At 38.1% G+C, this 13586-nt stretch overlaps 1 protein-coding gene across 1 annotated transcript in view; it reads left to right on the top strand.

The window, feature by feature from the left end:
* Positions 1–13173, top strand: part of HHIP (hedgehog interacting protein) — a 150466-nt gene extending 137293 nt beyond the window's left edge. The window contains exon 14 of the mRNA XM_049770048.1: positions 13099–13173. Within this exon, the coding sequence (XP_049626005.1) occupies positions 13099–13133 (35 nt within the window). The 3' untranslated portion in view covers positions 13134–13173. The remainder of the gene's footprint in view (positions 1–13098) is intronic.
* Positions 13174–13586: the final 413 nt, after the last annotated feature.

Here is a 13586-nt window from a genome sequence, read left to right as displayed (position 1 = left end):
CTCAAAGCGTGACCTTCACACCAGCAGTTTTTTCAATTTTATTAAAAAAATGAAAATGTTAGGCTCCACCTCAGACTTACTGGTTTAGAAATTCTAGAGGTAATGCTCAGAACTGTCTGTTATGGTTTCTTAAGGGGATTCTAATAGTTCCTCAAATTGTAGTACCAATATTAAGACTCAAGCACTTGAGAAAACAAAGGAATCTTTGCCAATGTTAATAAACATTAATTTAATAATCAACAAATATAATATCAATATCTAAAAATTTGGCACAATTCTGCAGTTTGGAGTCTGAATGTTTTAATAACTGTATCAACTTTATTTATAGTCAATTTTCCTTATTTATATTAACATCTTATTTAAACACCTTGATTACAAATATGATTATAGTTGGATTTCAGTCATGTAAAGAACACCCCTCTTCACTGGTGCAACATTCCCACCATCAATGTCCCCACCCCACCAATGTCTTCCACCCCACCCCACCCCAACCTGTACTATAGACAGGCTTTCCAATTCCATCATTCATTCACATTGTTATGATAGTTCTCAGTGTATCTCTAACTGCACTTGCTACTCTTTGTGGTGAGCTTCATGTTATGAGCTGGACCTTCCAGCCTTCCTCTCTTTGTCTCTGAGAATTACTGCAAAAATGTCATTTATTTTTCTTAAAACCCATAGATGAGTGAGACTATTCTGCGTCTCTCTTCCTCGGACTTATTTCACTCAGCAAAATAAATTCCAAGTACATCCATGTATAGGAAAATTTCATGACTTCATCTCTCCTGACAGCTGCATAATATTCCATTGTGTATATGTAACACAGTTTCTTTAGCCATTCATCTGTTGAAGGGCATCTTGGTTGTTTCCAGAGTCTGGCTATTGTAAATACTGCAGCAATGAATATAAGTATGAGGAAGGGTTTTTTTTATTGTATTCTTGTGTTCCTAAGTTATATTCCTAGGAGTGGTATAGCTGGATTGTATGAAAGCTCAATTTCCAGGTTTTGAAGGAATTTGCATTTCAGATTTCTAGACTAAAGATACCTTTAGTCTCAATGTCATAGAGTGTTTTACCTACATGTTGTTCTATGTACCTTATGGTTTTAGGTCTGATATCAAGGTCTTTAATTCATTTGAATTTTACCTTCATACATGGTGTTAGTTGGGAGTCTGAGTTCGCTTTTTTGCAAATGGCTAACCAGTTTTGCCAACACCACTTGTTGAAGAGGCTTTCCTAGCTCCATTTAGGATTTCTTGCTCTTTTATCAAAAATTAGATGATTGTATGTCTGGAGAACATTCTCTAAGTACTCAAGCCTATTCCACTGATCTAAGGGCCTGTCTTTATTTCAATACCATGCTGTTTTGATAACTATTGCTTTGTAATACAGTTTAAAGTTGGGGAAGGTAATGCCTCCCATATTTCTTTTCCCAAAGAGTGCTTTAGCTATTCAAGGTTGTTTATTGTTTCAAATGGATTTCAGAAGTGTTTGATCCACTTCTTTGAAGAATATTATGGGTATCTTTAGAGGAATCTCATTAAATCTGTACACAGCTTTGGGGAGTATAGCCATTTTAATGATGTTAATCCTGCCAATTTATGAGCAGGGTATGTGTTTCCATTTCCATGTGTCTTCTCTTATTTCTCGAAGCAGGGTTTTATAGTTTTCTTTGTATAGGTCCTTCACATCTTTAGTCAAGTTGACTTCAAGATATTTGAGTTTGTGTGGTACTAATATGAACGGGGTTGTTTTCATAATGTCCATTTCTTCCTTATCATTATTGGTGCATAAAAAGGCCATTGATTTTGTGTATTAATTTTGTAGTCTGCCACCTTGCTATATGAATCTATTGTTTCTAGAAGCTTTTTGGTAGAGCCTTTAGGGTTTTCTAAGTAGAGTATCATGTCATCTGCACACAGTGAGAGCTTGATTTCTTCCTTTTCTATCTGAATTCCTTTGATATTTTTTCTTGCCTAATCGCTATAGCAAGTACTTCCAGTACTATGTTGAATAGCAGTGGTGAGAGAACAGCCTTGTCTTGTACCAGAATTTAGAGGAAAGGCTTTTATCATTCATTGAGAATGATATTTGTCATTGGCTTGTGGTAGATGGCCTTAACTATATTGAGAAAGGTTCCTTTCATTCCCATCTTACTGAGAGTTTTGATCAAGAATGGACATAGACCTTATCAAATGCTTTCTATGTTTCTATTGACATGATCATGTGATTTTTATTTTTCTTGTTGTTGATGCTGGTATTATGTTGATAGATTTACAGATGTTAAATCATACTTGCATTCCTGGGATGAAACCTACTTGATCATAGTGTATGATCTTCTTGATGATGCATTGGATCCTATTTGCCAGGATTTTGTTGAAGATTTTGTCATTTGCATTCATCAGAAATATGGGTCTGTAATTTTCTTTTTTGGCAGCATCTCTGTCTAGTTTTGGTATCAAGGTGATGTTGGCTTTATAAAAGCTGTTTGGAAGTGTTCCCGTTTTTTTCAATTTCATGAAAGAGCCTGGCCAGAGATTGGTAGTAGTTCCTCTTGAAAGGTTTGAAAGATTGCATTAGTGAATCCATCTGTGCCTGGGCTTTTTTGTTTGGGGGCAGACATTTGATTATCATTTTAATTTCATCAATAGTGATATTGATATTGATATGCTGCTCACCCATGGAAGGTTATAAGAGTCAAAGAATTCGGGCCCGGAGAGATAGCACAGCGGCGTTTGCCTTGCAAGCAGCCGATCCAGGACCAAAGGTGGTTGGTTCGAATCCCGGTGTCCCATATGGTCCCCCGTGCCTGCCAGGAGCTATTTCTGAGCAGACAGCCAGGAGTAATCCCTGAGCACCATCGGGTGTGGCCCAAAAACCAAAAAAAAAAAAAAAAAAAAAAGAGTCAAAGAATTCATCCATTTCTTCCAAATTCTCATTTTTAGTGGCACAGAGTTTCTCAAAGTAGTTTCTAATTACCCTTTGAATCTCTGCAATATCTGTATTGATCTCCCAATTTTTATTTCTAATATGAATTATCAAGTTTCTTTTTCTCTCTTTCTTATTGAGTTTTGCCAATGGTCTATCAATCTTGTTATTTTTTTCAAAGAACCAACTTCTGCTTTCGTTGATTTTTTGGATTGTTTTTTGGGTTTCCACTTAATTGACTACTGCTCTAAGCTTTGTTATTTCCTTCTGTCTCCCTATTTTTGGTTCCTTTAGTTGATCATTTTCTAATTTTATGAGCTGCGTCATTAGGCTATTGAGGTATTCCCCTTCTTCCTTCCTGATGTGTGCTTGCAAAGCTATAAATTTTTCTCTCAGTACTGCTTTTGCTGTGTCCCATAGCTTCTGATAGTTTGAGTCTTCATTGTCATTTGTTTCCAGGAAAGTTTTGATTTCATCTTGGACCCACTGGTTTTCAGTAACAGGCTCTTTAGTTTCCAGTTGTTAACGTTCTTCTTCCATGTCTTTTTGTAGTTCACATCTAATTTCAGAGCCTTGTGGTCAGCGAAGGTAGCTTGCAAAATTTCTATCCTCTTGATTTTATGGAGGTATGTTTTATGTGTCAGCATGTGGTCTATCCTGCAGAATGACCTATGTACACTGGAGAAGAATGTATATCCAGTTTTCTGGGGTCAAAGTGTCCTTTATATTTCTACTAGGGCTCTTTCTCCATTTCTCTTTTCAGGGCTAGTATATTTTTGTTGGGTTTTAGTCAGGTTGACCTATCAAGTGTTGACAGGGCCTTGTTGAGGTCTCCCACAATTATCGTGTTATTATTTATGTCCTCTTTCAAATTTGTCAATAATTGTATTAGATATTTTACTGGTCTCTCATTGGGTGCATATATGTTTAGTAATGTGATTTTTTTTCCTGTTGCACATATCCCTTGATTAGAACGAAGTGTTCATCTTTGTTTCTTACAACTTTTCTGAGTCTAAAGTTTGTCTGTTGTCTGATATTAATATGTCCACCCCAGCTTTTTTTTTTTTTTTTTTTTTTGGTTTTTGGTTTTTGGGTCACACCTGGCGGTGCTCAGGGGTTACTCCTGGCTGTCTGCTCAGAAATCGCTCCTGGCAGGCACAGGGGACCATATGGGACACTGGGATTCGAACCAACCACCTTTGGTCCTGGATCGGCTGCTTGCAAGGAAAACACTGCTGTGCTATCTCTCCGGGCCCCCACCCCAGCTTTTTTAAGGGTGTTGTTTGCTTGGATAATTTTCCTCCAGGCTTTGATTTTGAGTCAATGTTTGTTCAGACTATTCACATGTGTTTCTTGTAGGCAGCAGAAGTTTGGATTCATCTCTTTGATCCATTTAGCTACTCTGTGCTTCTTAACTGGTGCATTTTTTCCATTGACATTGAGGAAGATGATTGTCATGCAATTTAATGTCATCTTTGTTTGTAAGTTTGGTGTGTTTGTTGATCTGTCTTGTCTTAAAGTAGACTTTTCCATTTTTTTTTCAAGGCTGGCTTTGCATCTGTAAAGTTTTTGAGCTATTGCTTATCCATGAAGCTATGTATCCTTCCTTCAAACCTGAACATGAGTTGGGCTGGGTGCAGTTTTCTAAAGGAAGCCTCCATTTCATTCAGTCTTATCACAATATCCACCACTGTCTTCTGGCCTTGAGAGTTTCTTGTGACATGTCTGCTGTAAATCTTATGGATGCTCCTTTGAATGTAATTTCCCTTTTTGATCTTGCTGCTTTCAGTATTCTATCTCTATCTGTAGGATTAGTCATTGTGACATTGGGGTGTTTTACTTTGTGTCTGTTTTAGCTGGTACTCTTTGGGCATGCAGAATTTGCATGCAGTCTTTAGCTCTGGGAGTTTCTCTGTGATGATGTCTTTGACTGTTCATTCTTCTTGTGGATTCCCTTCCTGGGCCTCTGGGCGCCAATGATTCTTATGTTGTTTCTGTTGAGTTTATCAAAGACTTCTATTTCATCAGTTTACATTCTTTGAGTACTTTTTTTTATTGTATCATCATTTGCCTTATGCTTCTTTTCCAATCTCTTCAGCTGTATGGTGTTGTTCTGCATTTGATCTTCCAGTTCACTGATTCTGTCCTCGGCTGCTGTTACCCTGCTGGGGCTGCTTTCCATTGAGTTTTTCAGTTGAGCTACCGTGTTTTTCAGTTTGGAGTATTTTAGCTAGGAGTTTTCTGATTTCTATTTTTGTGTTCTGTTCAGATAGAGCTATGTTTTCTTTTTTTATTTTTTCTTTATTTAAACATCTTGATTACATAAATGATTGTGATTAGGTTTTAGACATGTAAAGAACACCCCCTTCACCAGTGCAACATTCCCACCACCAATGTCCCAAATCTCCCTCCATCCCACCCCACCCCCACCTGTACTGACAGGCTTTCCAGTTCTCTCATTCATTCACATGATTATGGTAGTTCTCTGTGAAGTTATTTATATAGCTTTACTCACCACTCTTTGTGTAAGCTTCATGAAGTGAGCTGGTGTTCCAGCCCTACTCTCATTGTCTCTGAGGATTGTTAGAAAAATGACTTTGATTTTTCTTAAAACCCATAGATGAGTGAGACTATTCTGCATCTTTCTCTCTCCCTCTGACTTATTTTACTCAGCATGATAGATTCCATGTACATCCATGTATAGGAAAATTTCATGACTTCATCTCTCCTGATGGCTGCATAATATTCCATTGTGTATATGTACCACAGTTTCTTTAGCCATTCGTCTGTTGAAGGGCATCTGGGTTGTTTCCAGAGTCTTGCTATGGTAAATAGTGCTGCAATGAATATAGGTGTGAGGAAGGGGTTTTTGTATTCTATTCTTGTGTTCTTAGGGTATATCCCTAAAAGTGGAATACCTGGGTCGAATGGGAGCTCAATTTCCAGATTTTGGAGGAATCTCCATATCGCTTTCCATAGAGGTTGGACTAGACGGCATTCCCACCAGCAGTGGATAAGAGTTCCTTTCTCTCCACATCCCCGCCAGCACTGATTGTTCTCATTCTTTGTGATGTAGAGCTATGTTTTCTTGATTTTCATGAGGATCCTCCATATTTCTATTCTAAACTCCTTATCTGAAAGGTTAACCAGATGGTTGTTATTTTTTGAGTCATCAGAGCTATCATCTTCATTCTCTGTGCATGGTATTTGCCTGTGGCATTTCCCCATTGTCATGCTTGCAGTGTTTATTTTTCCTGCGTGTTATGGTGGGATCCATTTGTTAGAAAGAGCATGCAGCCGCAAAGTGAAGTGCAGCGGCCATGTTCTTCTGGAACCTCTAGGAGAGCGATTTTGCTGGGCCCTCCTTGGCCCATTCAGGAGAGGTTCCGGACACAGAACAGTAGAGAAACATGTACAGGCAACACGCACAGTCTCTCCCAATTGGTGATCTTAAAGTCAACTTTCATATAAAATTTTTCAGCATTTGTTTTTTAGCAGTTAAAAAGATAAATCACATCCACCTTTATTCAAAATTCATTTGGTTCGCACTCTCCAAACAAGTGGAAGCAAATATAAACAAATGGGACTATATTAAGGTGAGAAGCTTCTGCACCTCAAAGGAAACAGTGCCCAGGATTCAAGAGCCACCCACTGAATGGGAGAAACTATTCACCCAATACCCATCCGATAAGGGGCTAATATTCAAAATATGCAAGACACTGACAGAACTTTACAAGAAAAAAAATCTAACCCCATCAAAAAAATGGGGAGAAGTAATGAACAGACACTTTGTCAAAGAAGAAATACAAATGGCCAAAAAGCACATGAAAAAAATGCTCCACATCATTAATCATCATGAAGATGCAAATCAAAACAAATAGGAGACACCATCTCATACCACAGAGATTGGCGCACATCACAAAGAATGGCAATAAGCAGTGCCGGTGGGTATGTAGAGAGAAAGGAACTCTTATTCACTGCTTGTGGGAATGCCGTCTAGTCCAATCTTTATGGAAAGAAATATGCAAATTCCTCTAAAAACTGGAAATTGAGCTCCCATGTGATCCAGCTATACCATTCCTAGGAATATAACTTAGGAACACAAGAATACAATACAAAAATCCCTTCCTCATATCTATATTCATTGCAGCACTATTTATAATATCCAGACTCTGGAAACAACCAAGATGCCCTTCAACAGATGAATGGCTAAAGAAACAGTGTTACATATACACAATTGAATATTATGCAGCCGTCAGGAGAGATGAAGTCATGAAATTTTCTTATACATGGATGTACATGGAATCTATTTTGCTGAGTGAAATAAGTCAGAGAGAAAGAGAAAAACGCAGAATAGTCTCACTCATCTATGGGTTTTAAGAAAAATAAAAGACATTTTGCAGTAATTCTCAAAGACAAAAGAGAGGAGGGTTGGAAGGTCCAGCTCACTACATGAAGCTCACCACAAAGAGTGACGAGTGTTGTTAGAGAAATAACTACATTGAGAACTATCATAACAATGTGCATGAACGAGGGAATAAAGCCTGTCTAGAGTACAAGTGGGGTTGGGGTGGGGAGGAGGGAGATCTGGTACATTGCTGATGGGAGTGTTGCACTGGTGAAGGGTGGTGTTCTTTGCATGACTGAAATCCAACTACAATCATATTTGTAATCAAGCTGTTTAAATAAAAAAAATCAACATCATAATAAGCATTGAGATATATTTTCTTCTTGATGATGGTTAGTCAAAGTACATCATATAAAAATATCCATGTTGAAGTTTGAAAACTACATAACTAAGATTAAAAACAATCTCAAAAAATTCATTTGGTTCATACTATGACGATTATAGTTGGAAATGATCACTCTAGACAAGAATTAAGTGCTAAAAAAAGATAAAATGATATTCATAATACCCCTTCAGTAATGATATTTCAAATTATAGCATCTAAAATTAAAAAATAAAGAGAGAGAAGAAAAATGTCTTCTATAGAAGCAGGCAGAGGAGAGGATGGGGGTGGGGAAACTGAGGACAATGGTAACAAGAAATATGCACTGATGAAGGATGAGTGTTGGGCATTATATAAATGAAATTCAATCATGAACAACTTTGTAACTGAGTATCTTACAGTGACTCAGTTAAAGAATATATTTTTTTTAAAGCCATTTGGTTCAATATCCATCCAGTTCAATATTTGGGTAAATGTTGTAAGTCAGAATTTCAGTGCCCAGGTATGAACTTCAGGCCCAAGGATGCCAGAATTCTTTAAATCTAGGCACGTCTTTTAATGGGGCTATGAAGAGTATTTTTAATATATATGTTTATTATATATGTATTTAATATGTATTTAATATATATTATATATGTATTTAATTTATATATGTATTTAATATGAATTTTAATGTCTATGTCTGTGTGCATTTTAGTTTATAAATATTAATTTAGCATTAGTTTATACAATTATGGAACCTCATTTCTCTATTTGTAAATAATATTGTAAATTTTTACTTACAATAAAATTTTAATATTGTAAATAATACTATAAATAGATATTGTAAATACATTATTTTCCACACCCACCTCTAGTTACATCCTTGAATAATTCCAGTGGTCTTAAGATTATTCCTAAAGGGGAAAAAGACAGACAATTCAATATTTCAGATGGAAATATGGTGGACTGAATAATCTATTTCTTTCATTTAGATTGGGGAGCTGCTCTGATTGGCAAGATCCAGAGGCTAGTGAAAATTAGGCTACCCTGTCGATGTGGGTTGGAAAAACATCTCTGATCTCAGATCTCAAGGCAAAACTTCCAAAGCTGCCAAATGGCTGTTAACTATGTCACCTCCAAAGGTTCAAAAGGAAGGGGCCAGCTTGGATCACCCGAGAAGATTGGAGCCCTTCCAGGCCATAGAATCCTTCCCGTGACAGCCTACAAAGCAAACCTGGGCCTTCTTGTGCTGCCTCTGGTTTCAACTTTTACAACAGGGATCATTTTGAAATTTCAGCACCAATAGAATAATGCTGACTCATGACATATTGAGCTCCCACAGTCCTTTCCAAGTGAAGACCTCAGTGCCCTTAGAGATTATCTCAGTAGCCCTAACAACAACCTTATGAAATTGATAGCCAATCGTAGTATCTCCACTTCTCAGAAAGCAAAAGAAGTATCTCTATTAGCTGTACTCTCTTCAAGATTCTGACAAGGTTCAAGGTACTCTCTGAAAAGCAGAGAGATTGGTTACAGGAGCTCCTGAGTTAGTGGACTACAAAGCAATCCAGAGAAGAAAGGACTTTGTTGCAATGTCAACAATGCCATTATTATGGAACAAGGAATTAATAAGGAATAAAGCATTGGTTTCTGGGAGGTTTGTTATTGTTGTTGTTTGGCTTAGACTAGCAATGATTGCATCTCTGTGTTTTTGCTTCAGTCTTATTTAGATCATTCCCCATTTGTAAGGAGAAGTGGGGCAGGAAGGTCATTATATCCCCACATACCTCAAGTTCATTTTATGAAGTACTGCCCAGAAGGTCAATGACTAAGCTTAAAATTCTGATCCTTAGCTTCCTGGTTGTTCCCTTGACTCTGGCTTCTTATTCCCAATATAATTTTTAAAATCCATTTTTTATTTATGCAATAATTTCAAACATTTCCCCTCAAGGGACCATTGAAGATATTATCAAAAGTACCTCTGATTTCCTGAACTGATAAGTTAACATTTCCAACTTTTAGAATGGTGTAATTGCCTTTTTTGCTTTCTTCTCTTTTTTTTTTCCCTTTTTTCTTTGCTATTTTCAAATGTCAAAGGCTTCCTGACATGCTTTGGCCCTGGAAATGGAACATATTTTCTCATTAGGTTAATTAATGGCTCTGCTTGGGTGGCATAATTTGGTGTAAGTTTCCTTTTAGAATTCTGTCATAACTAAAAAGGATCTTATTTTTGTTATGTTTTGTGGTGTCTTTAAATTTTTATGACTTCTACTTTGTTTAGTCTGTGTGTAATCCTTCTTTTGAAACCTAATGTCCTAGAAAATTTACAGTTTTCTCTCAAAACTGGCACTTCTTACATTTTCACTGAGCTCCCCATTTCTTTGGTCCTCACGAGGACTTCATTTAAGTAGTTAAGGTGTAATTCGCAGCACAGGCAACTTATGATTACATCTTACATCGGTCAAAGTCAACACCCCAAGTGCAATATATTAAACCTGACAAGATGCTGTTCATTCATCTTTGAAATCCAGCCAGGTGTGAGGTAGTGAGGAAACCATCCAACTCGGAACACTGAAGAGCTCCTGACTGCCCCCACAGGGAAGGATTCCTTCCTCCACACGGCCAAGGCCACCTGGGTGGGGACCAAGACAGCTCAACACCCATTTTTCGCCAATCCAAGTGTATTCTGTCTTGGCTGGTGTTCAGATAGCTCTACAGCATCTCGCCTCTTCAAATGTTTGCTCCTTTAACTCAAGGAGCTTCTTAGGATCTTACAAAGATCCCCCTTTGACTCAGGCACCAGGTAGACGTAGAAAGACAGCAGAGACTGAAGCAAGATATTGCCTGGCTCCTTGGGGCTGCTCCTTACAAGGTTCTGGATCGAGACAAAGGCCAAAATTTTTTCTTACTCAATTCCACCAATGGCCTTCACCTTATAGGAACTCACAGCTGCTTCTGGGCTCAAGAGGCCAATTTGGGGTACTCCCTGTCTGTTTGGAGTGAGGGGTTCATAGAGCTGGTTAGATCTGCAAATGGTGCCATCCAAGAGCCAAAAGCATCCTCTCAGAGGCCATTAGCACTGGACCAGAAAGAGTCTAATCTGATTGCTGTGTAATCAGATTAATGGAAATAAGAGAAAAGGCACTCCTCTTCCTGGGCTAGGGGTCCTTCCCATAACCCTCTGTTAGCCTCGCTAAAACATGGCAAGCTAAAGGCAATATGGTATTTAGGGCTGACGGTGAGCCAGGAAAAAGACATCAATAGGAAAGCAGGAAAAACACCAAATTTAGAGTAATGCACGTCATAGTTTTTTCCAAAGTGCCACTGAAATATAGATATCAACCTTAGGATAAAAGAGGAGGGGTAATTAGGAACTTTTTATACTAACTTCACTATATTTCCAGAATTCTAACATTAAAATTGAGATGCTTTTCTATACTGGGAGTTAGTTCAAAGGAATGTGCACATGCTTTGCAGGTGGGAGGCCTAGATTTTATCTACCTCATGGTCCTCTGAGCACCAATGGGGATTACCCAAGCACTGAATAGGGAGTAGCTCCTGAGCACAACCCAATTACCAAAAAATGTTTACTTATGAAGTACTAACCTTAAACTAAATAATAAAAATGGCAAATAGTTGGCCAGAGAAAAGAAGTTATAGTTCCCAAATATTTCTTGAAACTAAAGAGAAATAAAAAGACCCAAAACCCAGAATCTGATATTTTCAGACCCAGGAATGTGACTCAGTGACTGAGCCCTTGCTTTATAGGCATGACCTTTTATCAGTGCCCAGAACTTCCCGACATCATCAGTGTGATCCAGATGAAATTGCCATTTGGAATCCTTGAGGGTCCCAATGAAGTGTGTAACTTCCAGTAAATCACAACCAAGTGTGTTTGAGTATAAAGTTCCCCCCACTCCCATCACGATAGTGAAAAGGGAAGAGTGGAAGAAAGGGAGAAAGTAAAGACAATATTCTCACAGCACCATCGCATCCAGGACACATTAGCTTTGCTCCTGATATTTCTAAAATCTCTTTTATAGTGAATGTAAAAAGTATTTCTTCCGATATAAAATCTATGCTCCAAGGAACAAGATGTTTGCTTTTGTTTTTGTTTTGTTCTTTTTGGGGACACCTCAAAAGGAGTGCTCAAGTGACTTTGAGTTCATTCAAGTCAACTAGACTTCATAATGCCATAATGGTCCATACTTGGTTCAAATTGCACTTGGGCATCATGGTGCCAGGGATCAAATTCAATCCCTGACCTATCTCCCCTCTCAGTTTAATTTTTTATTCTGAATTTACAACAATCATTCTTTCAATCATTGTCACTTTCTCCTTTTCTTACACAACACACACACACACACACACACACACACACTGTTTGTTCAAACTGGCTTAGATTCCATTCAAGAAGACATGGCTTAGGGTGTCCAATCTAGTACTTCTTGTTTGAAGAACACTTGTTTCATGATGGGGTAGTTATCAAACTCGAGCGGCCTGGCTCCCCATGAAATTTGCTCAAGGGGCTTTTCATTTCTAAGAAGTGGTGATGCAAACAAAGCACAATGTTTTCAACTACCTGTACAGTTGAAGAGATGATGGTTTTGCAAACCAAGAGTCAGTTTCTAAACCAAGTAGTAGCTGAAGCCAGGGATTTGCTCAAAGAGCAGAATGAGCCAATTAAGTTCCAGGGTTTAAAAGAAAAGGCATTCCCAATGTTGGGAGGAGGAGGAAGAGGAGGATGCACATTTGGACTAATAGGAATCTTAAAGGTCATCTAATACAATTTTATCTCCCACATGCAAAGCATGTGCACAGCTATTTGAGCTAATTTCCAGTATAGATAAACATTTTCTCAATTTCAATTTTATTGCCAACATAGCATAGAAAGTTCCTAATCACCCCTCCTCTTTCTCCCTAAAGTTGCTATCTGTATTTTGGTGGCACTTTGGGGAACAAAAACTATGACAAAACCACTTAGGCATATGGCTTGAGCCTTGATATCCAATCCCAGTACTCAATACCTACTACCTCTGTATAATCATCCCACAATAATTCAGATTTAACATCCTCTTGGCCTGACATTGTGGATTTCAATAGACACAATCAGAAAGTTTACTTTGTGTTTTGTATTTTCTGATCTGAAATGAAATAATGTGTGCAAACAAGACTTTTCTAAACCAGAGATTCACCCACTCAACCCTACCCACAGACATACCGTTTGTGATTGATACTGCTATTGCTATTAATATCTATGCTGGGCTGAGAGAGAGACACCAAGTGAAAAGTTCTAGAACTCTCCAGCTCTAGACTGGAAAAAAACGGCTATTTGTAGTTTTTCATAGGGTTCCCTGTTCTCTCCCAGAATCTGCTTTTAAAATCCCTTTCCTTCTTTAGGATTTGCACTGTTTTTTTGGTTTTTTTTTTTTGGTTTTTTTTTTTTTAATATCTGTAGGTCGGCAAGAAGGAAGGACCCAGGCAAGAACATAGGCCAGGTTTCTAGAAAGGCTCAACAAATAGGAAGTGAAACCACATCACACCGGTCAGCTGCCAAAAGTAATAAACCCAGCCAGCCTCCGCGTCCTCTTGACTTCGTCAGCAACTAATGCTGCTCATTCCACCTTTCCGAGCAAAGGAGAAAAGTGCCAGGCAGAGAGGGCTGGGCCAAGGAAACCGTGGGCAAAAATAACACCTTTAAACTCAAAACAGAAAGCTCATGCCCACCTCCACTGTAGACATACATCCGGTGTACTGAGAAGGATGTGCTGCTTGCTCCTAGAACAAGATATCAAACAGGTTATTTAGAAGACCATGGCCAGAGACTGATTATTTACTTTCAATTCAGAGTGGCAGTGCCTGAAGAAAAATCTCAATGTGACTTCATTTCATGCAGTGCTCAAAGCAAATGAGCGCAAAAGAGTATCTCAAACATTATCAAAAGAT

Source organism: Suncus etruscus, chromosome 3 (genome assembly GCF_024139225.1).
Source record: "Suncus etruscus isolate mSunEtr1 chromosome 3, mSunEtr1.pri.cur, whole genome shotgun sequence".
Classification (NCBI taxonomy): Eukaryota; Metazoa; Chordata; class Mammalia; order Eulipotyphla; family Soricidae; genus Suncus; species Suncus etruscus.
This window is presented reverse-complemented; position numbering and strand designations above follow the sequence as displayed.